Below are 27238 nucleotides of genomic sequence, written 5' to 3' on the forward strand. Positions count from 1 at the left end.
CAGGAGAGGGGGCCTGGTGATGGAGAGCATGTGGTGACCCAGGAGAGAGGGCCTGGTGATGGAGAGCATGTGGTGACCCAGGAGAGAGGGCCTGGTGATGGAGAGCATGGGATGACCCAGGAGAGAGGGCCTGGTGATGGAGAGCATGGGGTGACCCAGGAGAGAGGGCCTGGTGATGGAGAGCAGGTGGTGACCCAGGAATGGAGAGCAGGTGATGACTCAGGAGACAGGGCCTGGGGATGGAGAGCATGTGGTGACCCAGGAGAGAAGGCCTGGTGATGGAAAGCATGTGGTGGAGAGAGGGCCTGGTGATGGAGAGCATGTAGCGACCCAGGAGAGAAGGCCTGGTGATAGAGAGCATTTTGTGACCCAGGAGAGAGGGCCTGGTGATGGAGAGCATGTGGTGACCCAGGAGAGAGGGCCTGGTGATGTAGAGCAGGTGGTGACCCAGGAATGGAGAGCAGGTAGTGACTCAGGAGAGAGGGCCTGGTGATGGAGAGCATGTGGGACCCAGGAGAGGGTGCCTGGTGATGGAGAGCATGTGGGACCCAGGAGAGAGGGCCTGGTGATGGAGAGCATGTAATGACCCAGGAGAGGGGGCCTGGTGATGGAGAGCAGGTGGGACCCAGGAGAGAGGGCCTGGTGATGGAGAGCAGGTGGTGACCCAGGAATGGAGAGCAGGTGGTGACTCAGGAGAGAGGGCCGGGTGATGGAGAGCATGTAGTGACCCAGGAGAGAGGGCCTGGCAATGGAGAGCATGTGGTGGAGAGGGGCCTGGTGATGGAGAGCATGTAGTGACCCAGGAGAGAGGGATTGGTGAAGGTGAGCATGTGGTGACTCAGGAGAGAGGGCCTGGTGATGCAGAGCATGTGGTGACTCAGGAGAGAGGGCCTGGTGATGGAGAGCATGTGGGGACCCAGGAGAGAGGGCCTGGTGATGTCGAGCAGGTGGTGACCCAGGAATGGAGAGCAGGTAGTGACTCAGGAGAGAGGGCCTGGTGATGGAGAGCATGTGGGACCCAGGAGAGGGGGCCTGGTGATGGACAGCATGTGGGACCCAGGAGAGAGGGCCTGGTGATGGAGATCATGTAATGACCCAGGAGAGGGGGCCTGGTGATGGAGAGCATGTGGGACCCAGGAGAGAGGGCCTGGTGATGGAGAGCAGGTCGTGACCCAGGAATGGAGAGCAGGTGGTGACTCAGGAGAGAGGGCCGGGTGATGGAGAGCATGTAGTGAACCAGGAGAGAGGGCCTGGCAATGGAGAGCATGTGGTGGAGAGAGGGCCTGGTGATGGAGAGCATGTAGTGACCCAGGAGAGAGGGTTTGGTGATGGAGAGCATGTGGTGACTCAGGAGAGAGGGCCTGGTGATGCAGAGCATGTGGTGACTCAGGAGAGAGGGCCTGGTGATGGAGACCATGTGGTGACCCAGGAGAGAGGGCCTAGTGATGGAGGGCATGTGGTGACCCAGAAGAGAAGGCCTGGTGATGGAGGGCATGTAGTGACCCAGGAGAGGGGGCCTGGTGATGGAGAGCATGGGGTGACCCAGGAGAGAGGGCCTGGTGATGGAGAGCATGTGGTGACCCAGGAGAGAGGGCCTGGTGATGGATAGCATGGGGTGACCCAGGAGAGAGGGCCTGGTGATGGAGAGCATGGGGCGACCCAGGAGAGAGGGTCTGGTGATGGAGAGCAGGTGGTGACCCAGGAATGGAGAGCAGGTGATGACTCAGGAGACAGGGCCTGGGGATGGAGAGCATGTGGTGACCCAGGAGAGATGGCCTGGTGATGGAAAGCATGTGGTGGAGAGAGGGCCTGGTGATGGAGAGCATGTCGTGACCCAGGAGAGAGGGCCTGGTGATGGAGAGCATTTTGTGACCCAGGAGAGAGGGCCTGGTGATGGAGAGCATGTGGTGACCCAGGAGAGAGGGCCTGGTGATGTAGAGCAGGTGGTGACCCAGGAATGGAGAGCAGGTATTGACTCAGGAGAGAGGGCCTGGTGATGGAGAGCATGTGGGACCCAGGAGAGAGGGCCTGGTGATGGAGAGCAGGTGGTGACCCAGGAATGGAGAGCAGGTGGTGACTCAGGAGAGAGGGCCGGGTGATGGAGAGCATGTAGTGACCCAGGAGAGAGGGCCTGGCAATGGAGAGCATGTGGTGGAGAGAGGGCCTGGTGATGGAGAGCATGTAGTGACCCAGGAGAGAGGGTTTGGTGATGGAGAGCATGTGGTGACTCAGGAGAGAGGGCCTGGTGATGCAGAGCATGTGGTGACTCAGGAGAGAGGACCTGGTGATAGAGAGCATGTGGTGACCCTTTCCTATTGACACAGTGCAGGGCAGCAAGGTGACTTGCTGCACCAATTTCGCATAAATATGGGCCATGGAGTTTAACCACCTCACTGCCTCTCTTTTGAGATGTAACCTGTTCTATGACATTCCATCTGGGTAACATGCTACCCACTCTAAAGAAACAGTCATCTACCATGTGTTCCCATCACAATCGCATGCCCTCTGTTCACATATGTCTTCACCTCTCTACCATCTTTGTCACTGTTTATCATCTCGCCCTACTGCCCACACTGATCAATCCTAGGGGCCTTTTGATGAAATAGTCACCTTGTGCCTGAGCAGATCATAAACTACCTCTTATCAACCCTGACCAGATCCTTATAGACCTCTCATCAATCCTGAGCAGATCCTGAACTATGTCTCATCAATACTGAGCACATCCTTATCTACCTCTCATCCATCCTTTGGAGATCCTGACCTACATGCCAACACTCCCGAGCAGACCCTGAACTACCTCTCATCAATCCTGAGCAGAGCCTCACAGACCTCTCATCAATCCTGAGCAGAGCCTCACAGACCTCTCATCAATCCTGAGCAGAGCCTCACAGACCTCTCATCAATCCTGAGCAGATTCCGAACTACTTCTTAACAATCCTGGGCAGATCCTGAACTATCTCTCATCAGTTCTGAGAGGGTCCTAAATTTCCTCTCATCACTCCTGACCAGATCCTCACCTACATATCATTACTCCTGAGGAGAACCTGAACTACCTCTCATCAATCCTGAGCAGATACTGAATTTCCTCTTAGCAATCCTAACCGGGTCCTGACTGATCTCTCATAAACCCTGAGCAGATCCTGAACTTCCTCTCATCGACATTGAGAAGATCCTGAACTACCTCTTATCAATCCTGAGCAGATCCTTACAGACCTCTCATCAATGCTGAGCAGATCCTGAACTAACCCTCGTCAATCCTGAGCAGATACTGAACTAACTAATCCTGAGCAGATCCTTACAGACCTCTAAGGAATCCTGAGATGATTCTTATCAATCTCTGATAAACCGTGAGTAGATACTGAACTACCTCTCATCTATCCTAAGCAGAATCCTGAACAGATCCTGAACTACCTCTCACCACTCCTAAGCAGATCCTGAACTACCTCTCCTCAATCCTGAGCAGATCCTGAACTACCTCTCCCCAATCCTAAACAGAATCCTGAATTACATTTCCTCAATCCAAAGCAGATCACGAACGACCTCTCATCACTCCAGAGCAGATCCTGAACTACCTCTCATCAATCCTGAGCAGATCCTGAACTACCTCTCCTCAATCCTGAGCAGATCTTGAACTACCTCTCATCACTCCTGAGCAGATCCTGAACTACCTCTCCTCAATTGTGAGCAGATCCTGAATTACCTCTCATCACTCCTGAGCAGATCTTGAACTACCTCTCATCACTCCTGAGCAGATCCTGAACTGCCTCTCATCACTCCTGAGCAGATCCTGAACTGCCTCTCCTCAATCCTGAGCGGATCCTGAACTACCTCTCCTCAACCCAGAAAAGATCCTGAACTACCTCTCATCACTCCTGAGCAGATCCTGGACTACCTCTCCTCCTGAACTACCTCTCCTCAATCCTGAGCAGATCCTGAACTACCTCTCATCAATCCTAAGCAGATCCTGAACTACCTCTCATCAACCCTGAGCAGATACTGAACTACCTCTCATCAACCCTGAGCAGATCCTGAACTACCTCTCATCAATCCTGAGCAGATCCTGAACTACCTCTCATCAATCGTAAGCAGATCCTGAACTACCTCTCATCATTCCTAAGCAGATCCCAAACTACCTCTCATCATTCCTGAGCAGATCCTGAACTACCTCTCATCAATCCTGAGCAGATCCTGAACTACCTCTCATCAATCATAAGCAGATCCTGAACTACCTCTCATCATTCCTAAGCAGATCCCGAACTACCTCTCATCACTCCTGAGCAGATACTGAACTACTTGTCTTCAATCCTGAACAGATCCTAAAATACCACTGTAAAATCATGAGCGTATCCTAACCTACCTCTCCAACACAAACCTACCTCTCTTTAACCCTGAGCACATCTTGAACAACCTGTCTTTAATCGAGAGTAAATCCTGGCCTTCTCTTCAATTCTGTGCAGAACCTAGAATACCCCTCTTCAGGCCTGAGTACATACTAAACTCTTCAATTCTCTGCAGAACCTAGACCACCTCTCTTCAGGCCTGAGTAGATACTAAACTCTTCAATTCTCTGCAGAACCTAGACCACCTCTCTTCAGGCCTGAGTAGATACTAATCTCTCTTCAATTCTGTGCATAACCCAGACTACCTCTCTGCAGGCCTGAGTAAATACTGAACTACCCCCATCAACCCTGAGCAGATCCTGAACTACCTGTCTTCAGGCCTGAGTAGATACTGAGCTCTTTTCAATTCTGAACAGTTGCACCTCAGCCAGTTCCTCTCAACCAACCTCAATCCCCCGGTTACTCTAAATGTCGGTCCCTCAGTTTGTTTCCTTGGGCACCTACACCAGGACTCTCTCTTGGCTAAAATATGTGTGTGTATCTCTCTCTCTCTGTCTCTCTCCCTCCCTCTCTCTGTATGCTAAACACATTCACAGCCCTCACAACCACTCTTCGGAACATCTTATTAACAGCATCTGTAACCCTCTTCCACACTAAACCTGCCACTATAAACACATGTGGATTTTTGTTTGTCCAGGTTTAACATCCACCACTTCAATGTAGTACACAGGTTACCCTTCCCTTACTGTACAAAGGCCAGCGGTACACAGGCTACCCTTCCCTTACTGTACAAAGGCCAGCGGTACACAGGCTACCCTTCCCTTACCATACAAAGGCCGGCGGTACACGGGCTACCCATCCCTTACCGTACAAAGGCCAGCGGTACACGGGCTACCCTTCCCTTACCGTACAAAGGCCAGCAGTACACGGGCTACCTTCTCTTACCATACAGAGGCCAGCGGTACACAGGCTACCCTTCCCTTACCGCACAAAGGCCAGCGGTACACGGGCTACCCTTCCCTTACCATACAGAGTCCAGCGGTACACGGGCTACCCTTCCCTTACCGTACAAAGGCCAGCGGTACACAGGCTACCCTTCCCTTACCGTACAAATGCCAGCGGTACACAGGCTACCCTTCCCTTACTGTACAAACGCCAATGGTACACAGGCTACCCTTCCCTTACTGTACAAATGCCAGCAGTACACAGGCTACCCTTCCCCTACTGTACAAAGGCCAGCGGTACACAGGCTACCCTTCTCTTACCGTACAAAGGCCAGCGGTACACAGGCTACCCTTCCCTTACCGTACAAACCCCAGTGGTACACAGGCTACCCTTCCCTTACCGTACAAAAGCCAGTGGTACACAGGCTACACTTCTCTTACCATACAAAGGCCAGCGGTACACAGGCTACCCTTCCCTTACCGTACAAACCCCAGCGGTACACAGGCTACCCTTCCCTTACCGTACAAAGGCTAGCGGTACACAGGCTACCCTTCCCTTACCGTACAAACCCCAGCGGTACACAGGCTACCCTTCCCTTACCGTACAAAGGCTAGCGGTACACAAGCTACCCTTCCCTTACCGTACAAAGGCCTGCAGGACACAGGCTACCCTTCCCTTACCGTACATAGGCCTGCAGGACACAGGCTACCCTTCCCTTACCGTACATAGGCCAGCGGGACACATGCTACCCTTCCCTTACCGTACAAAGGCCAGCTGTACACAGGCTTCCCTTCCCTTACCGTACAAAGGCCAGCTGTACACAGGCTACCCTTTCCTTACCGTACAAAGGCCAGCGGGACACAGGCAACCCTTCCCTTACCATACATACGCCAGCGGTACACAGGCTACCCTTCCCTTACCGTACAAAGGCCAGCGGTACACAGGCTACCCTTCCCTTACTGTACAAAGGCCAGCGGGACACAGGCTACCCTTCCCTTAACGTACAAAGGCCAGTGGTACACAGGCTACCCTTCCCTTACTGTACAAATGCCAGCGGTACACAGGCTATCCTTCCCTTACCGTACAAAGGCCAGCGGTACACAGGCTACCCTTTCCTTACCGTACAAAGGCCATCAGTACACAGGCTACCCTTCCTTTACCATACAAATGCCAGCGGTACACAGGCTACCCTTCCCTTACTGTACAAAGGCCAGCGGGACACAGGCTACCCTTCCCTTACCGTATAAAGGCCAGAGGTACACAGCGGGACACAGACTACCCTTCCCTTATCGTACAAAGGCCAGCAGGACACAGGCTACCCTTCCCTTACCGTACAAAGTCCAGCGGTACACAGGCTACCCTTCCCTTACAGTACAAAGGCCAGCAGGACACAGGCTACCCTTCCCTTACCGTACAAAGGCCAGCGGGACACAGGCTACCCTTCTCTTACCGTACAAAGGCCAGCGGGACACAGGCTACCCTTCCCTTACTGTACAAAGGCCAGCAGTACGCAGGCTACCCTTCCCTTACCGTACAAAGGGCAGCAGTACACAGGCTACCCCTTCCCTTACCGTACAAAGGGCCGCAGTACGAAGGCTACCATTCCCTTACCGTACAAAGGCCAGCGGTACACAGGCTACCCTTCCCTTGCCGTACAAAGGCCAGCGGGACACAGGCTACCCTTCCCTTACTGTACCAAGGCCAGAAGTACGCAGGCTACCCTTCCCTTACCGTACAAAGGGCAGCAGTACACAGGCTACCCCTTCCTTTACCGTACAAAGGGCCGCAGTACGAAGGCTACCATTCCCTTACCGTACAAAGGCCAGCGGTACACAGGCTACCCTTCCCTTACCGTACAAAGGCCAGCGGTACACAGGCTACCCTTCCCTTACTGTACAAAGGCCAGCGGGACACAGGCTACCCTTCCCTTAACGTACAAAGGCCAGCGATACACAGGCTACCCTTCCCTTACCGTACAAAGGCATGCAGTACACAGGCTACCCTTCCCTTACTGTACAAAGGCCAGCGGGACACAGGCTACCCTTCCCTTAACGTACAAAGGCCAGCAGTACACAGGCTACCCTTCCCTTACTGTACAAATGCCAGCGGTACACAGGCTACCCTTCCCTTACCGTACAAAGGCCAGCGGTACACAGGCTACCCTTTCCTTACCGTACAAAGGCCATCAGTACACAGGCTACCCTTCCTTTACCGTACAAATGCCAGCGGTACACAGGCTACCCTTCCCTTACTGTACAAAGGCCAGCGGGACACAGGCTACCCTTCCCTTACGGTACAAAGGGCAGTGGTACACAGGCTACCCTTCCCTTACCGTATAAAGGCCAGCGGTACACAGCGGGACACAGGCTACCCTTCCCTTATCGTACAAAGGCCAGCAGGACACAGGCTACCCTTCCCTTACCGTACAAAGTCCAGCGGTACACAGGCTACCCTTCCCTTACCGTACAAAGGCCAGCGGGACACAGGCTACCCTTCCCTTACCGTACAAAGGCCAGCGGGACACAGGCTACCCTTCTCTTACCGTACAAAGGCCAGCGGGACACAGGCTACCCTTCCCTTACTGTACAAAGGCCAGCAGTACGCAGGCTACCCTTCCCTTACCGTACAAAGGGCAGCAGTACACAGGCTACCCCTTCCCTTACCGTACAAAGGGCCGCAGTACGAAGGCTACCATTCCCTTACTGTACAAAGGCCAGCGGTACACAGGCTACCCTTCCCTTACCGTAAAAACGCCAGCAGTACACAGGCTACCCTTCCCTTACTGTACAAACGCCAGCAGTACACAGGATACCCTCCCTTACTGTACAAACGCCAGCAGTACACAGGCTACCCTCCCTTACTGTACAAACGCCAGCAGTACACAGGCTACCATCCCCTTACCTTGCATTTAGTTGACGTGCACCAGAGACTCTCTTCTCGCCCTGCTCCCCCTCTCTGAAAGGGATGATCTGGGAGTGGAGTGAAGTGCTCTCTCAAGAGACTGCCTTAAAGAGCCAGTAAGTGGAAGCTCTTCCCTGAATATAAATATTGCCATTATCATGTGGAGGAGGAGGGTATATGATTGTGCTACAGGTGGTAGGCATTAGCAATCCTTTATGAAGCCATTCCTGTGCCAGGTTGTAACTGATGCAAGGGCAGTGGATGATGTGTGACAGAGTGTTACTGTCCTGAGAAGCTGGAAGGGCAGAGGATGAGGTGTGACAGAGTGTTACTGTCCTGAGAAGCTGGAAGGGCAGAGGATGAGGCGTGACAGAGTGTTACTGTCCTGAGGAGCTAGTAGGGCAGAGGATGAGGTGTGACAGATTGTTACAGATGTGAGAGCCTGGAAGGGCAAAGGATGAGGCGTGACAGATTGTTACAGATGTGAGAGCCTGGAAGGGCAAAGGATGAGGTGTGACAGAGGTTTACAGTCCTGAGAAGCTGGAAGGGCAGAGGATGAGGTGTGACAGAGGTTTACTGTCCTGAAAAGCTGGAAGGGCAAACACCATTCCCGCTCACACATCTCCCCATGGGACATATTTAAAATGCCCTAGCGCCACCTAGCGTCACATTAGTGTAATTATCTTTGAAGTTAATGTGGCCCAACGAGGCCGAAATCCCCTCGCCTCATTTATAGAGTGGCGCCAGCCATAATGTATGTAAATGGGCGGACTCCCATTAGGGGAGCCGTAAAAATGGCATAAGGAAACTACGGGCCTAATTCACAAAGGTAAACATAGACCAAAACTCTAAGGCCCTGTTTTATTCTTTTTGGTGCAAAACTGCACTAACGCAGCAGTTTTGCACCAAAAGGTTTTGCACCGGCCTGCACCATTTCTGAGCATCAGCCGGGCACCATATTTGTGGAATGCTTCAAGCCGGTGCAAAGAGTAGGCTAGCGTTAAAAAAAATTATGTGGGGCTGTCAATATGGAACAAGGGTATTTTGCACCAAAAAATGACGTTAGGCAGGTTAGAGTAAAAAAAAAATGACTCTAACCAGCGTAGCGTCATTTTCTGACGCAAAACCATCCATACCACATGACTTCTGTCTTAGAAAAGACAGGAGTCATGCCCACCACCCCAATGGCCAGCACAGGGCACCAGTGTCCTCTGGGCATGGCGATTGCACCCAGTGCCTTGTAGTGGGGGGCATTTCAGGGCCCCCAATGGCACTTATAGAAAAAAAACTAACCTATACTTACCTGGGATGGGGTCCCCCATCCTCCGCTGTCCCTCTGGTGTGGGTAGGGGTGTCCCTGGGACGTGGGGGGGGCACCTGTGGGCTTATTCCACGGTGTTCCACCATGGAAATAGGCCCAGAGCTCCCCTAACGCCTGCCCTGACACAGGCGTTAAATAATGGTGCAAAGCAAGTTTTGCACCATTATTTGACCCCTCCCCCGTGTGTGATTTTAGCACGGGGATAAATATGGCACTAAGGCCACAGAGTCATTTTTTGCACGGGAACGCCTACTTTGCATCTCGTTGACAGAAAGTAGGTTTCCACGTCCCAAAAAATACTTTAACTCCATAGATTTGGGACTAGACGGGTCTTGCGCCAAAGTATAAATATGAAGTTAGTTTTGCACCGAATTTGTGTAAAAAAAATGTTAGAAATTTGTCGCAAAACAAGTATAAATATGCCCCCAACTTTACTACAAGTCAGGTCTAACTTTATCAGGCCCTCAATTTCTACGCGCTATAGTATTGTATAGGATGATAACTCATTCCCATGGGATCCTGACACCCAGTTTTACATGTTGGTCCTCATTTCAATGGCCCAGCAGTACACATCACATGGGGTCTGATTTAGACATGGCCACAAGATACAATCCGCCAAATTCTGGAGCAGGTGCCAAATCCGAAGCAAAGCTGAAGAGCCAACCTTTGTGAAGCACCTTCCGCAGTGCAACAACACGTCGCCACGTTTTTAGTAACTTTTGATCCGTTTGAGATACAATTTTTTTTTTGCTAAAGTCTGCGAATCAGCAGACGATGAATCGTGGAAAATGCGGCCAATCAATATCTATGTGGAAAATGCCGTGGTCACAGAATGGTATAATTCCAGTGGCCCTGGTTGTATTGTTTCTGTGCTCTGACCCTCATCCTTCTCTGAGTACAGCCTGGCTGGGAGGACCCAGCACTCTCAGGTGAGTCAGGGGAGCACCGGCCTGGCCTTCATGCACCCACTTGTGCCTGGTGTCCTGGCAGAAGAAGGTACAATGCCACAGAGTCTGCTGGGAGAGTCTGACGGTCAGAGGGAGATGCCACGACCTACACCCCACTCACAGAAACACAGTACTTAAAGGGTACCTAAAGTAGGCGGGCGAGTAGGCCATGAGTACTAAGTCAGAGACGCCAGTCAAGTACTCAAACTACGTAGGCTGCTGCTTCAGTGTGAGGAGAAACACAAACTATAACCAGGGCCACTGGAATTATGCTACTGTGCAGCTGCAGAAATTTTTGCATAGTTATAGATTTGCGGCATTTGCCACATAATTCATTATCTGCCACATAATCTGCATATTTTAACAAAAAATTGGCTGTAGCTCATATGGTTCACAAGTTAGAAAAAATGCAGTGAAACATATTGAGGCTCAGTGGAAGGCCCTTTGAAAAACTGAACTGGTCACCTTTCGGTCACTTGTTTCTGTATTTGGGTGTTAAACTGGTACAAATGAGGTGCAAACAATTCCCAGACAGTGTTACCAAGTTTGAAAATGACGAAATAACGAAGCAATACTATTACAAAATGTGCCGCATTATGCTGCATAATTTGCCTTTTCTTGCTGCATAATTTAGTCACCCTTACCACATAATTTTGTCCTCTCCTGCCGTATAATTCCAGTAGCCCTGACTATAACTGGATCTTCTCATAGCAGGCAAACGTGTCAGATCAAGATAAGAATATGCCAACTGGAGAGCATGGGAACAGACGAGATGACACAGATGGAAAAGAACAAAACAGTTGAGGACCCAGAAGAGAAGAAACAGGCAGTCCTAGTGCGGAAAGGAAGTAAGAGACGACACTAGACAAAAATAAGCATTGGCAAAGGCAACAGGTCTCGCCTATGGCTGTGCAACATGGTTAATAAACAGGGGGAAAAAAACTGTGCTGGCGGCTGCATTATGCGCATCGAGCATGCAACCACATATAAAAGAGCACTTGTTTCTTTTTGCTTAATTTCTTCACATGGGGGATGGAATCAATGAGGGAGGCGCATCAGGGGGTGGGGGAAAGCAACACAGGGTGCGGGTGCGGGAAGCAAATGGAGAAAGAGCAATGTAGGGGTGGAATGGAAAGAAACAAACAGGAGAGACCGAAACCTGGAGTTAAAGCGCATGGGAAAGTGGCTGAAAGGCAGAGTTGTGTATACGTGAAAGCGTAGGTAACAGTGGTTCGAAGGGCAAAGGATGGAAAATGAAATTCGATCTGAGATGCCAGCAAAATTATAAGTATCTCAGTTATTTGCCATAAAACATGGAGATTTTTGACCTTTCAATATTAGATGCCCACTCAGTTAGCGCTTTGCCTTAGCTGATATGTCCAGGGGCGTAGTTTGGCCAGTAAGATTGGGGGGGTAAAGGGGGTGAGCCTCATATTCTCCAAAAATCGTGGTGGCATTTAATGTTAATATACAAGAGGCAGGGTGCATGAGAGGGGCCTAAGGGGCAGTGGAAAGGGAGAGGAGCGCTGGGCCGGCAGGCAGAAACAGAGTTCCGCTGGCCGGCCCACCGGGTAACAGAGCCTTAATGTTGCAGCCGGCTCCTAATGGAGCTGCGGTAATTTGGCAGTGCAGCGGGTGCAACTGCACCCGTCCTGCATTCCACTGCCCGTAATTCGGGCAGTGGAATGCGCGATGGACAGGGTGGCGGATTACAACTGTAGGCTGGTGGCAGCTGGCGGTGACGGCGGTTTGACCAAGGCAGCTCCGCCAAGGTCATAATGTCGCGGCTGGACCGCCACTTTGGCGGCAGTCCGACCGCGACCATGACCCCCATAATATTTTGTAAAATAACTGACATTTTTAGGACTTTCAAAACAGAGAGAGGGAAAGAGTGTGTGTGTTTTTGTCTGTGTGTATATAAAAATTCCTGGTGAAATCCGACAGACACCCCACCATATCAGACTGAAAGCACCTCTACTCAACTATCAGAAAATACATTTATTCGGGGGTGCAACACCGCAAACACCCTGTGAAGCTACGCCCCTGGATATGACCTGGTTTGACTGGAGTCTCACACGGTGCTCAGCTGTGAGTACCGATCTAAGAAGGTGGTAACTAGATTTACGACAATCTTGACATGTGGATCACGTAATATTGATACACACACCTCTCACCCTAGTTCAGTTCCATATTGGGACACCCCAAAGGAGTTAGATAAGTATTTCCAGAGACATTAATTATAATATTTTATGTGATCACATATCATTGAACATTGGCTATAATGGGATCGTATTACGACAGACGGGATATCTGTCACGTTTGCGACCGAGTAAGCCCGTCCACCATACTCTAAATCAGGCCCCATGTTACTAATCCACCATTTCTAAAGGATGCAACCAAGGTAACTATTAAATCCAAGTGTAATTTTGGGCAGACATTTTGGAAAGATTTCTGTTCTGTGGGCACTCATTTCGAGAACCCTATCTAGAGCCCCCTCCCCTTTTTAAGTATTATTACGAACAGGAACACAGAAAACACTCAACCCCTCCCATTTTCATACTTAGGTACTAAAAGTTGCCTCTACATGGCTTGTTGAATTTTCAATTGAGGTTTCTATCCTTTTATGCCATGGATTGTAATGAACCCTAAGGTTGAGTGTGGATCCCAAATTTGAATTGTATATGAATGTAAGTTATGTGTGATAAATGTTGTATAATGTTATACTTAGAAATTGTATATACTCATGTCTTTTACAACCCTGAAGCAGTTCATTGAGCAAAATACATTGGCTGTGTGTGGTTCTAAGAGAAACTATGACTTATCCTTAATAAGGAAGAGATATGAAAATCAACAGAGCTTTAGAACGCTTCACGGTATTTTGAGTCTGTCTTTTCTGACGCCCTCGCAGTAGCATGGGTGCTTCTTGAAAAATAAAAAAAAGTTCCCGAAAGCAGATACTTGTGGAACGATAAAATGAGCCAATCCGAGAGAAGATAAATACGCTATGCGTCCTGGGAGGCACAAAGACTGGATGGTTTGGCTAAACCAAATACAAATCATTGAGCAGAAAGCAAGAAAATAAGAGTGACAAAACAAAAAGTCAACGGGAGGCAATGGGTGGAGTTGCTTTCCAGGCCAGCTAGCGATATGTACACAGTGAGGCCCTGATTTATGCTTTTTGGTGCAAAACTGCACTAACGCAGTTTTGCACCAAAACGTTTAGCACTGGTTTGCACCATTTCTGTGCTCCAGCCGGGCACCGTATTTATGGAATGGTGCAAGCCGGTGCAAAGGGTTGGCTAGCGTAAAAAAAAATGACGTAAGGCAGGTTAGAGTAAATAAAATGACTCTAACCTGCCTAGCGTTATTTTCTGACGCAAAACCATCCATACCACTTGACTCCTGCCTTAGACAAGACAGGAGTCATGCCCACCGCAACCCCAATGGCCAGCACAGGGGACCAGGGTCCCCTGGGCATCGCCATTGCATCCAGTGCCATGTAGGGGTGCCCATTTCAGGTCCCCCAATGGCACTTTAAAAAGAAAAAAATATATTTACCTGTACTTACCTTTACTTACCTGGGATGGGTTCCCCCATCCTCTGCTGTCTGGTGTGTTGTGGGTGGGGGTGTTCCTGGGGCTGGGGAGGGCACCTGTGAGCTTATTCCATGGTGTTCAACCATGTAAATAGGCCCACAGCTCCCCTAACGCCTGCCCTGACCCAGGCGTTAAATAATGGTGCAAAGCAAGCTTTGCACCATTATTTGACCCCTCCCCCTGTGTGTGATTTTAGCACGGGGATAAATATGGCACTAAGGCCATAGAGTCATTTTTTGCAAGGGAATGCCTACTTTGCATCTCATTGATGCAAAGTAGGTTTCCACGTCTAAAAAATGACTTTAACTCCATAAATGTGGGGCTAGATGGGTCTAGCACCAAAGTATAAATACGGAGTTAGTTTTGCACCAAATTTGCGTGAAAAAATAAGACGCAAATTAGGCGCAAAGCAAATATAACTATGCCCCTATGTCTTCACGACCAGACAGCTGTGATCAAGGCCAGGCTTAGACCTAAAAAAGGGGGTCAAGGGAGCCTTCTCAGACATGATGTGGCCAATCATAGTGCTATGAGGCAACCTGAGAAAAAACAAGCACCCACCTCAGTCATTAGCACAATAATTACATCACATCAAACATGATATCAGGGCGCTGGGCACAGTTGTGCTCACTTGAGTGTCCAAAGAAACTGGTTACCAACCACAAAGCTGCTGTGGAGTCATTCTCCTTGAAGAGCAGCTCTCCATCACAGCACAACCTCAACAGCCCCAGCAGTATTGGGAGGTTCCCTACATGTGTTTGATGCAGAGGAATTCATGGTATAGAAACTTCAGGTGTTTGACAGTCTACACACAAATTTATTTTTATAAACAGATGTTTTTATTCTTCATCTATTCTTGTATAATTGCTTAAATGATTGTTATGACTTTTTGCACATCAAATGCAGCGCTTAGAGGCCCATTTTATTGTCCGAGCTTATTCGACGGAACACCCTTAAACCTGAACTCTCGATTTCAAAGTCTTTCAATGAAATTATAACTTCGTCTTTTTATTACTCTAACTTCAAAGCAAAGGTCAGAGGATTCTCCAAAATAAATAAACAGCCTTTTTGGTAAAATAATCCACAATTATATTCTTGATTTGGTTTTTTAATTCAAATTTTCACCATATAAGTTACAAATTAGATCCATTCCTCCGTGGAGGCACTGAGAGTCCGATTCACAAAGATAAAGTTACACTTTTGTGAAAGGTTTCGATTGTTTTTTATTTCAAAAACTCAGATTTAACAGCAGGGAGGCTCCAGTCGAGGAAGAGAACACTGCAAAAAAATATAGGCGTGTGGTATCTTTTTATGTGAGTTCTCCACCTAGACTATGAGGCCTCTGGAGTCATAAACATACTATTAAATAAGAGTTTGTGAATTCCAAAACAAATATAAACTTACACACAAGTTTATGTTTACCTTTGTGAATCAGGCACTGAATGTCTATTAAAATAAAGAACAAAATTATTATCAAAATCAAAATTATGTTTAGCACTTCCATCCCTGAGGAAGATCCTAGAGACTTTACATTTTGGAACGAAACTTGTTGGCAGTAAGGATTTAGGTTTTAATGGACATATGCGTCCCTCCACTGAGGAATGGATCTAAATTTTGACCTCAAATGATGAAAACTAATTTGAAATTCATAAACAGGCCTGTGGATTATCTCAACGTTAAGGTTTAGACTTTCGACCAACACAGCAGTGGTGTGCTGGTCTTTAAGGCTAATAACTATAGCTGTATATTAGTGCAACTGACTGTCCTTATCCCTGGGAGGAGCCCATTAAAGTGATTTGGTCTGCAGAATTAAAGATTCCTGACCTGGTTCAGCCCTTCATTGTTCAGGCAGACACCTCTGAGCAGGGAGATGAACTAGCTTAACTCAAGGCAGATAGGAGAAACCACACTCTGATTTCATCAGCCTTTTCTTGCTGCAGAGAGCGACACTCTGGGCAGCAGTAAAGAACAATTGTTTTCTATTGTTTGAGCACTGAGGGTTCATTCCTGCCTTCTGTGGACAACCGTCTCTCTCCAACGGACCACAAACTTCCAGATCAGCCATGAGAAGCATCACCCCACAGCCCCACAGCTCCTCAGCACTCCACCTCCTTGCACAGGCTGGATTTTACTCTGAAGGACAAGGCTGGACTATCCTATGAGAATGTGGAAGGATGCTCAAAGACTCTCAGGAAATGGAGAGCTGCCTGGCTCCTTGAGGTCAGATCTGGGGAGGTTGAGGAATGAGGATGAAGGTGCAGTGTTCCTGTTAGGGTCACTCAGACATGTGACTCTACCTTTCCCAGTCTTATTTTCTGGGTCAGTGTTGGGACTCAGCTTTCCTCTGAGCGGAGACTTCGCATGACCCAGTTCTATGGTACCACTAGACTAGGTCTGGTCGAACAACGCCTAAAGGGCTCCACCTTTCAACATCCTGAAGAGTGACTTCCCTATGTATTAATGATATCCTGGTGGCAGTGATTGAAACTCTTTGCTGTACAGCCCTTTAGTCCAAGGGAGAGGGTTATCACTGTGGGAATCTCCTGCGGTATAAACTCAATCTCTTGACCCAGTGTGTATGGTGTCTGCGCGTGTCTGAGTGTCTGGGAGTTAATGCGTGAGTTAGACCCTGTATCCACCATGAAGGACCACTCTCTCCTCTGTGTGTCCTTTTATAGGGTGGGCTATCATGACATCAAGAAAAGCCCATTGGATCCTGGTAGCCCTCCACCGTCCTCCACACCCTGCTTCATCAAGGACCTGTAATCCTCCTGCTTGGCCCTTCAGGCTGAAATACACAGACAGCCCAGCAAGAAGCAGCAGTAACTTCCGGTGTTCACTTTAAGGGAAAATGCAGCACATTAGTGTGGACCCCTCAATGATCTACCTCAAGAATGTAAACATGTACAGCAAACCTGTTATGAAAATGCCACCCTAGCCAGCGTCTATGGCTTTCATAGTTTGTGTCAACTTTAGTTTCTGAAATTTAAATATTCTATTAGGCATAAGTGGCAAAGAACTTCACTAGCTGCATGTGAAGGTTCTTCAATCGCTGCAGAAGAGGTACTTGTGAAGAATCTGTGCTCGCGTGGAAGCAGTATTAGTGAAGAAGCTGTGCTCGTGTGGAAGCCGGATTAGTGAAGAAGCTGTGCTCACATGGATGCAGTATTAGTCAAAAAGTTGTATTATTGTGGAGGCATTATTAATGAAGAAGATGTGCTCGTGTGGAAGCAGTATTAGTGAAGAAGTTGTATTAGAGTGTAAGCAGTATTAGTGAAGAAGTTGCATTAGCGTTGAAGCAGTATTAGTAAAAGGCTGTGTTCGCGTGGAAGCAGTATTAGTGAAGAAGCTGTGCTCGCATGCAAGCAGTATTAGTGAAGAAGTTGTATTAGAGTGTAAGCAGTATTAGTGAAGAAGTTGAATTAGCGGGTAAGCAGTATTAGTGAATAAGCTGTGCTCGCGTGGAAGCAGTATTAGTGAAGAGGTTGTGCTTGAATGGAAGCAGTATTAGGGAAGAGGATGTGCTCGCATGGAATCAGTATTAGTGAAGAAGCTGTGGTCGCATGGAAGCAGTATTAGTGAAGAGGCTGTGCTTGCGAGGAAGCAGTATTAGCGAAGAAACTGTGTTCGTGTGGAAGTAGTATTAGTGAAGAGGCTGTGCTTACATGGAAGCAGTATTAGTGAAGAAATTATAATAACGTGGAAGTGGTGCTAGTGAAGAAGCTGTGCTCGCATGCAGGCAGTATTGTGAAGAAGTTGTATTAGCGTGGAACCAGTATTAGTGAAGAAGTATTAGCATGGAAGCAGTATTAGTGAATAAGCCGTGCTCACATGGAAGCAGTATTAGTGAAAAGGCTTTGCTTGCGTGGAAACAGTAATAGTGAAGAAGCTGTGCTCGCGTGAAAGAAGTATCAGTGATGAAGTTGTTTTAGCGTGGAAGCACTATCAGTGAAGAAGTTGTATTAGCGTGGAAGCAGTATTAGTGAAGAAATTGTGCTTGCATAAAAGCATTATTAGTGAAGAAGTTGCATTAGCATGGAAGCAGTGTCAGTGAAGAAGCAGTGCTCTTGTGGAAGTAGTATTAGTGAAGAAGCTGTACTCATATGCCAGCAGTATTAGTGAAGAAGTTGTATTTGCATGGAAGCAGTATTAGTCAGTAAGTTGTATTAGTGTGGAAGCAGTATTAATGTAGAAACTGTGCTTGCGTGGAAGCAGTATTAGTGAAGAAGTTGTATTAGCGTGAAAGCGGTGCTAGTGCAGAAACGGTGCTCGCGTGGAGGCAGTATTAATGGAGACGCTATGCTCGTGTGGAAGCAGTATTAGTGAAGAAGTTGTATTAGCGTGGAAGCGGTGCTAGTGCAGAAACGGTGCTCGCGTGGAGGCAGTATTAATGGAGACGCTATGCTCGTGTGGAGGCAGTATTAGTGAAGAAGTTGTATTAGCATGGAAGCCGTATTAGTGACGAAGCTGTGCTCGCGTGGAAGCAGTATTAGTGAAGAAGTTGCATTAGCATGGAAGCAACATTAATAAAAGGCTGTGCTCATACAGAAGCAGTATTAGTGAAGAGGCTGTGCTCACATGGAAGCAGTATTAGCGAAGAAACTGTGCTCGCGTGGAAGCAGTATTAGAGAAGAAGCTGTGCTCGCGTGGAAGCAGTATTAGTGAAGAGGCTGTGCTCATGTGGTAGCAGTATTAATGAAGAAGCTGTGCTCGCGTGGAAGCAGGATTAACGAAGACGTTGTACTAGTGTGTAAGCGGTGCTAGTGCAGAAGCTGTATTAGTGTAGAAGCGGTATTAGTGAAGTGGCTGTGCTAACATGGAAGCAATATTAGTGAAAAAGCTGTGCTCACGTGGAAGCAGTATTAGTGAAAAAGCTATGCTCGAGTGGAAGCAGTATTAGTGAAGACGCTGTCACGCCTGTAAGCAGTATTAGTGAAGTGGCTGTGCTTGCGTGGAAGTAGTAATAGTGAAGTTGCACTTGCGTGGAAGCGGTATTAGTGAAGATGCTGTATTCGCGTGGAAGCGGTACTTACGCGCCCAGTTTCTCCTTGATGTGATAGACAGAAGAGATGTCCTCTATCCTCTTCTTCCAGCTCTTCCCCAGAGGCATGGTGGAGTCTGGGGGTACAGAGTTCTTATAGCAGTAGAGGTGGATCAGGGGAGCTTGTGAGTCCTTGTGCTGCTGGTCAGGGGGTCCTGGTGGGATCTTTTTGACACAGCAGAGGCAGGACAGAGGATCCTCGTGATATAGCAGAGTCTGGTCAGGGGGGCTCTCGTGTTACAGCAGAGTCTGGTAGGGGGTCCTGGTGATGCAGCAGAGTCTGGCAGGGGGTCCTGGTGGTGCAGCAGGCACAGGCCTGAGCTCAGGGGAGGCAGGGCCCCACCAGCAGGCTGTAAAGAGAGAAGGAGAGAGGACAGATTACGCTGGGCTCCCAGGCTCCTACAGGAAGTGACCTCTTAAAAACATTCTTCATAGTCCCAGGGGTTATGGCCCAGTGCTAGTGGTACAGTTTATCCAGACCCATGTTAGAGAGAAGCTCCTGCCTCTGTTGTGTGCACACACACTGCAGTAGCCCCTGGTGTTGGGATGGTATGTTAGAGAGAAGCTCCTGCCTCTGTTGTGTGTAGACACACTGCAGTAGCTCCTGGTGTTGGGGTGGTATGTTAGAGAGAAGCTCCTGCCTCTGTTGTGTGCAGGCACACTGCAGTAGCCCCTGGTGTTGGGGTGGTATGTTAGAGAGAAGCTCCTGCCTCTGTTGTGTGCAGGCACACTGCAGTAGCCCCTGGTGATGGGGTGGTTTGTTGGTGAGAGAAGCTCCCTGCCTCTGTTGTGTCCAGACACACTGCAGTAGCTCCTTGTGATGGGGTGGTTTGTTGGTGAGAGAAGCTGCCTACCTCTGTTGTGTGCAGACACACTGCAGTAGCCCCTGGTGTTGGGGTGGTATGTTAGAGAGAAGCTCCTGCCTCTGTTGTGTGCAGACACACTGCAGTAGCCCCTGGTGATGGGGTGGTATGTTAAAGAGAAGCTCCTGCCTCTGTTGTGTGCAGACACACTGCAGTAGCACCTGGTGTTGGGGTGGTATGCTAGAGAGAAGCTCCTGCCTCTGTTGTGTGCAGACACACTGCAGTAGCCCCTGGTGATGGGGTGGTTTGTTGGTGAGAGAAGCTCCCTGCCTCTGTTGTGTCCAGACACACTGCAGTAGCTCCTTGTGATGGGATGGTTTGTTGGTGAGAGAAGCTCCCTGCCTCTGTTGTGTCCAGACACACTGCAGTAGCTCCTTGTGATGGGGTGGTTTGTTGGTGAGAGAAGCTCTCTGCCTCTGTTGTGTGCAGACACACTGCAGTAGCTCCTTGTGATGGGGTGATTTGTTGGTGAGAGAAGCTGCCTAGCTCTGTTGTGTGCAGACACACTGCAGTAGCTCCTTGTGATGGGGTGGTTTGTTGGTGAGAGAAGCTCCCTGCCTCTGTTGTGTGCAGACACACTGCAGTAGCCCCTGGTGTTGGGGTGGTATGTTAGAGAGAAGCTCCTGCCTCTGTTGTGTGCAGACACACTGCAGTAGCCCCTGGTGATGGGGCTGTTTGTTGGTGAGAGAAGCCCTTTGCCTCTGTTGTGTGCAGACACACTGCAGTAGCCCCTGGTGATGGGGCTGTTTGTTGGTGAGAGAAGCCCTTTGCCTCTGTTGTGTGCAGACACACTGCAGTAGCCCCGGGTGCTGGAGCTTTGTACTCGGCTTCTGAGCTCTGTGTTTAACTCCAAGTTGCTCACTTCCTGGATCCTAAGGGGATGCCAGTGTGCATCTGCCCAGCATGAGCTCTAACCTGCGCCTTCATTGAGAGCTCTGCAGCAGGCTCGGTGACCCACGCTTTTGCCCTACCTGGCTGACTCCGTGTGTCCTGAATCCCAGCGCTTGTTTACTGTGGGGGGTTGGGAGGAGCTGCGCGTGCCCTGATGCGCAGTCAGGGCTGGCGGATGCTCCGGGACAGAGCCGCGGATCCCTGCCGCAGTTCTCCGGACCGCGGAGGCTTCCCGGTTGCCATGGCGACGAGGATGGAGGCGCAAGGCTTTGTTGCATCCCTGTGAGTGGCGCCCTTGCGCGCATGCACTCGTCTGGCTCCTCTCTTCTGGGCAGAGGATGCTTTCTGCTCAGAGAGGTAGAGGCTGGAGGCACCCAAGGCATAAAGTACGCCATTCCCCCCGCCCTACGTCACGAACGTATATTGCAAATCACCAAATAAATCTGGTAGCAGGGATTCCGGGTCATACCACTTCCAGGTGACTTTAAAGGCAATATTCTGCGTAAATTTACGAAAACACTTCAATGACGTATTCCAGGAGTTCGCAAAGTGGTTCTTGACAGAAGTAAATGAATTTACTGCCGAGGATGTCTCCACTGCGGGTGTATACACACATCTCCAGATTGTTTCCAACAGGAAAAATGTTTTCCCCAACAGGAAAAAAATACTCTTCTATACAGGAGGTCCATCTCTCACGCTAATTTCCATGCCTTCCACACATTCCGCTCAACTGGCCCCAGTGGCGTAGCGTGGGTTGTCAGGACCCGGGGCAAGGCAAGTAATTTGCGCCCCCTAACCCAGTGCAAGGCAAGTAATTTGCGCCCCCTAACCCGTGGATTTTAGCACTCGAGTCTCTTCCAAGATGTTGCGCCCGGTGCGGCCGGCCCCCCCTGTACCCCCCCAACGCTACGCCACTGACTGGCCCTGGCCACCATCCCACAGATCCACAAGACCACAGCCGGGGGAAGATCCTTCTCCGACCTCTCTGGGAAGACCTGGAACTCTCTTCCTCTTCATCTCAGGCAATCTCCCGCTCTGCCTCAATTCAGGAAGGACCCTCCCCCCCCCCCAGCGCCTTGAGACCTGAGCAGGTGTTTAGCAACGCTTTACAAGGGCCTTTGTTGATGACAGCAGGCCTGTCGTATTTACTGTGAAAGGAATATGTTAAAAACAATAGGCCTTGTCGTTAGACTGTGTTGAAGCATGTAGATAGGTATTTTGTGAGGGAATCTCACAGTTTACTGTAGTAGGCAAGCGTTTCAGTGTTTGCTACCACCAGTGACAAGCAAGGTCTCGCCTGGAGTATTCCATTCTTGACTCCAGGACTTACCTTTTAATACTGAGGGCATTTTAAATGCCTCACCTGGAGTGTTCTGGCTATTCCACAAGGTATCTCTGGTGTATTTCGGCCACTGCTCAAAGTCTTGCACTGAAGTTTTTTTCCCCTGTCTCAAGGTCTCACATGGAGTATTCAATCTAATATTCATGTTCTCTTCATTCATTTTGCACCGGCAATAGGATTTTTCCTTGAACAGAATATTATGCGAGGTGGGGTAAGTGTTTCATGTAACAAGCATAATGCGAAATGCAGGAAATTAGGTGCTAGGCATATTAGAAGTTTGTTCAGACCTAGTATTTTTGCAATTTCACAAGGTGGATAGATCTCCTGGAGCATCCTGGCCATTTCCCATGGTATCACCGTGAGTATTTTGGTAGTTTAACAAGTTCTCACCTACAGCGTTTTAGTGAATTCTCAAGGTCTCACATTGAGTATTTTTTCCATTTCTCAAGGTCTCGCATTGAGTATTTTTGTCATTTTTCAAGGTCTCACACTGAGTATTTTTTATCATTTCTCAAGGTCTCACATTGAGTATTTAGCCATTTCTCAAGGTCTCACACTGAGTATTTCTGTTATTTCTCAAGGTCTCACATTGAGTATTTTGTCAATTTCTCAAGGTCTCTCACTGAGTATTTCGTCAGTTTCTTAAAGTCCCACACTGAGTATTTTTTCTGTTTCTCAAGATCTCACATCAATAACTTTTTCCATTTCTCAAGGTCTCACACTGAGTATTTTTATAGTTTCTCAAGGTCTCACATTGAGTATTGTAATTTCTCAAGGTCTCACACTGAGTATTTTTATAGTTTCTCAAGGTCTCACATTGAGTATTGTAATTTCTCAAGGTCTCATGGTGAGTATTTTTGGCATTTCTCAAGGTATCACAGTGAGTATTTTTTCAGTTTCTCAGGGTCTCACATTGAGTATTTTCTCCCGTTCTCAAAGTCTCACATTGAGTATTTTGGACTTTTCTCAAGGTCTCGCCGGGAGTATTCTGTCATTTTCTTAAGGTCATCCCTGGAATGCGTTGACAATTTCTCAAGGCCTTACTGGAGTAAGGTGTTCATTTCTCAGGGCCCTAACTGGAGTATTCAGTTCTCATGGAGAGGGCACAAAGTACCAGCCTTGAGGGAGACAAAGGACGTTGTGGCGCAGACCTCTCCTTCAGAGCTCAGAAGGTGAAGCGAGGTTGTCCTAGAGATGGCCCCAATTTTTTGAGTTAAATGAGTTATTTGAAGATGGATGGACCACGCTTCCAGCTGCCTCTCTGTGGGTCCGTGCAGGGGAAACCAGAGGCAGCATTAAAAGTCACCTGAGACAAGGTGCACCGCGGTGACACAAGCTTTGAGCAAACACCGAGCTGGAGACTAACGTCCCTTCTTTGGGCACTATTTATGGACCTTGCGGTGCAGCGCATCAAGGCACCCAGCTGCGTTGGCAGGAATGCTCCGTATTTATCTAATGCGTTGCATTCCTGTCCTTTCCCCCTGCGCCGGTGCACAATGGTCTGCCCTGCGCCAAAGCGGCCAGCCTTGCACCAAAGCGGGCAGCCCTGCGCCAAAGCGGGCAGCCTTGCGCCAAAGCTGGCAGCCCTGCGCCAAAGCGGGCAGCCTTGCACCAAAGCGGGCAGCCTTGCGCCAAAGCGGGCAGCCCTGCGCCAAAGCGGGCAGCCGTGCACCAAAGCTGGCAGCCCTGCCCCAAAGCGGGCAGCCTTGCGCCAAAGCGGGCAGCCCTGCGCCAAAGCTGGCAGCCTTGCGCCAAAGCGGGCAGCCCTGCGCCAAAGCTGGCAGCCCTGCGCCAAAGCGGGCAGCCTTGCGCCAAAGCGGGCAGCCCTGCCCCAAAGCGGGCAGCCTTGCGCCAAAGCTGGCAGCCTTGCGCCAAAGCGGGCAGCCTTGCGCCAAAGCGGGCTGCCCTGCGCCAAAGCTGGCAGCCTTGCACCAAAGCGGGCAGCCTTGCACCAAAGCGGGCAGCCTTGCACCTTGGTGCAGGGGTGTCTGCATTGCTGCAGTATTGTTTTATCCAGGAATTTGCACCGTCTTTCATAAAAACAATCCCTGGTGGCCTTTGCAAAAGAGGAAAAAACAAGGCGAAATAAACCTATTTCTGTTCCTTACTTCTCGTGGGGAAGCGTATCTTGGCACATTCCCAGGTTTACAAGTACTTGTAAATCTTGGAATGAGTCAAAATCCATGGAAGTTGGACAGGACCCATGTGCTAGCAGCTAAAAACAGGCAAACACTCCCGCCAGCTCCTACTAAGCGCTAAGACGGCACCCTTTTCATCCCTAATGGCTGCAGCTACAATCAGTGGCATAACAAAGCCCCCCCAGACTCTGCGGTGCGGGGGCCTGAGCTCTAGGGGTCCCCTCAGCACAGTACTCCGGCCTAAGAGCTCCTGCTTACGTCCGGAGGGATGGGGGTTCCATATACTGTGTTGGGGGGGGGGGGGGGGGTCTCACATTTCCTTACGCCACTGCCTACAACCCTTGGACCCCCTGGCTCTGCAGCAGGAGGGGTGAGGTGACGTCACAGCCGAGCATCCGCCCACTAGCCCCAGTGAGTGATGAGACGGCCGCGCACTGAGCTCGGAATGAATAACAACTCCTCGTTGCTATGTCTGAGCCCCAGATCACAGGAGGGGGGGCTGTCTCCTCCCTGCCGGGCCTCAGCTCTGCAGCAGCCTCCTCCCCCCAGCACAGGCAGCGGCGCTGGGATAAACATTTCACTCACTGCCTGCAAATATTGTCAGCGCCTGACTGACTGCTGACTTCACCGAGGCCTTTCATGTGCCGGGGATGTGCCTGCGCCTGCCAAGGAAGGGGTGCTGAGGGGAGGGGGTGCATGTGAAAGTGGGGGTGCTGAGGACAGAGGCTGAGAGAAGAGATAGAGGGAGAGGAAGACATTGGGGCGATAGATGGGAAAGGTGAGAGAAACAGAGGGAGTGTGGATGGGAGAGAGAGGGAGGCGGGAGACAGGCAGAACAGGAAGACAGAGAAGAAACAGAGAGTGGAGGCAAAATAGAGGAACAGGGAGAGAGATACTGGCGAGAGACAAAGAGACAAAGCCATCTCGGACCAAATATACACATCACACGCTCTAATTAACACAGACATCTTCCCTCCTCCACCTCTCCTTTACTCATCCCAACTCGTATTTCCCTAGACTAATCCACCACTAATTCCTCTTGGGTTCCAGAGTAGCGTACTGCTCGCCGAAAAGCGCTTCGACGCCTCGTCAGGGGTAGTAAGTGTTATATAAATACTATTACAATACAATACAATGCATCCACAGAGAGGGCTACTATCTAGGCCCTCCCAGTACCTGGGGGAGGGGTGCCCTTAGTTGCACCACAGAGGCAACGTTTGCCCGGAACTGCGTCATCATGAGGCGCAGGGGGACCAGCGGCCTGCATGAGGATACTTAAACGGGTGCAACTCTTGCCTCAACCCCCACTGCCCCCTTATCTCCAGTGGTGTCGCGGTCCTCGCGCCCACCAAACGTCTCCCACCCACCCCTCCCCCAGGGCTGGGAGTATACTCTGAATATGGACTCTTGTCTGGACTGACCCCCGAGCGGGGTGTAATTGTGTGGGTGCTGGGCGGGCGAGAGAGGGGTGCTGACCAGCCGGTGGCCCTGGACTATCTTGCCCTGCCCTAGATGCCTGATTGGAACTTTGGGGGGTACGCCTCTGATCAGGTACCCCTGTGGTGCAGAAGTGCTATGCGGTGCCCTGGAATTTGTTGGGAGCACCCTCCTGGCTTGGAGGGATGCCCAAAGTTGTTGTGCCAATGGCGTTCTGATGATGTCCTCTGCTGCGTTATTTAAATGCCCGGGTGGTGGTGCTTTGTGTTGGGGCCTGCTGGCACAGTGCGCACTGTATCCTCAGTGGCAAGAGACTGTCTCCACGAGTGCTGTAACCAATCTACTGACTGCTGTCCTTGTGCATTTGTAAAACGCTTGAAGTCATATCTTTGATACATTAAGTAATTGTCTGTTGAATTCTGCTGTTCCTTGTGGGGGTCTTTGGGTCCTCTGATTGCAAGTGGCATATGCTATATGAGGATTTAATTTGCTTTTACTGGAGTAAGAAGGGCAACGCGTGGGTGATGCACACACTTTAAAGTTGTCACAAATCTTTTTCTGGAAGGGGGCGAGTTGCACGTTGTGCGCACCCTATTAGAAGACGTTTTTCACAATCTGCCCCACAGTGCTCTTGCTAAAGCTCCTAGAAGCCGATGCACGCTGCAAGAAAATACATTGGCACAAGCAGGGTGCCAACTCAAGGCTGATCCGAGGCCATCTTTGTTTACAATCACACGAGGCTGGGGTCAGGTCAGAGGTCACAGATCACTGGACCACTGCTCCAGACACCGAGATCAGCCCCTGCTCTGGTCATGTGGACCGCTCCGCTGCCCCTACACACCAGGGCCTCAGCTCCCCCTCCAACACCGCTCCCCTCCCCCTACGGAAGCAGCCCCTGCTGCCAGCACAGAAATTAAATAAAAGTTATATCCTTCCAGAATACAATCCAGAGTTAAACCCTGCAGGGGTAGTGCCTGGATTTTCAATGCCCCGGGCACAGGTGGAAAGGGCGTGCCTCTCTGTTGCTGTTGTGTGGCGCCCCCGCCAGGAGACGCTCTAAGGCTGCTGCCTTATCGTGTCTAGGCGCTGCCAGGGCGTTCTGTGGGTGTAGTCTGAGCTGAACCGTCCTGCAGTCACCCTGAGAAAGGTGCTAGGAAATGCTTCCGGTGCAAAGTTCAGTTCTACAACTGCTGAGACTAGCGTGTATTGTCCCAGTGTTTAAAAAGGGCGATCGAAATGATCCTAAGTCTTATCTCCCTATTTCTCTCCTGGACTCTTCTGTGAAGATTCTGGGACGGATTATTTTAAGGCTTCTGGAGTCCTGGATGATAGGGAATGACATTTTAAGCCGGGACCAGTATGGTTTTAGGGAAGGCCTCGGTACGCGAGATCAATGTCTCAACCTACTGATGATGATCAGCAAATACACGCAGGCCAGGAAAGGTACGCTCTATCTTGCTTTTATGGACCTTAGCT

The 27238-nt window shown here is 49.9% G+C and overlaps 1 protein-coding gene across 3 annotated transcripts in view; it reads right to left on the minus strand.

The window, feature by feature from the left end:
• Nucleotides 1–27238, minus strand: part of PNCK (pregnancy up-regulated nonubiquitous CaM kinase) — a 223459-nt gene that overhangs the window by 110903 nt on the left and 85318 nt on the right. For 2 of the 3 annotated variants that reach the window (XM_069209409.1, XM_069209411.1), the window contains exon 3: nucleotides 19084–19441. In XM_069209409.1, the coding sequence (XP_069065510.1) occupies nucleotides 19084–19160 (77 nt within the window). In that variant the 5' untranslated portion in view covers nucleotides 19161–19441. Of the gene's footprint in view, nucleotides 1–19083; nucleotides 19442–20925; nucleotides 21173–27238 lie in introns of those variants that run through there. The other variant, XM_069209410.1, reaches the window with a different exon arrangement.

This window comes from Pleurodeles waltl, chromosome 10 (genome assembly GCF_031143425.1).
Source record: "Pleurodeles waltl isolate 20211129_DDA chromosome 10, aPleWal1.hap1.20221129, whole genome shotgun sequence".
NCBI lineage: Eukaryota > Metazoa > Chordata > Amphibia > Caudata > Salamandridae > Pleurodeles > Pleurodeles waltl.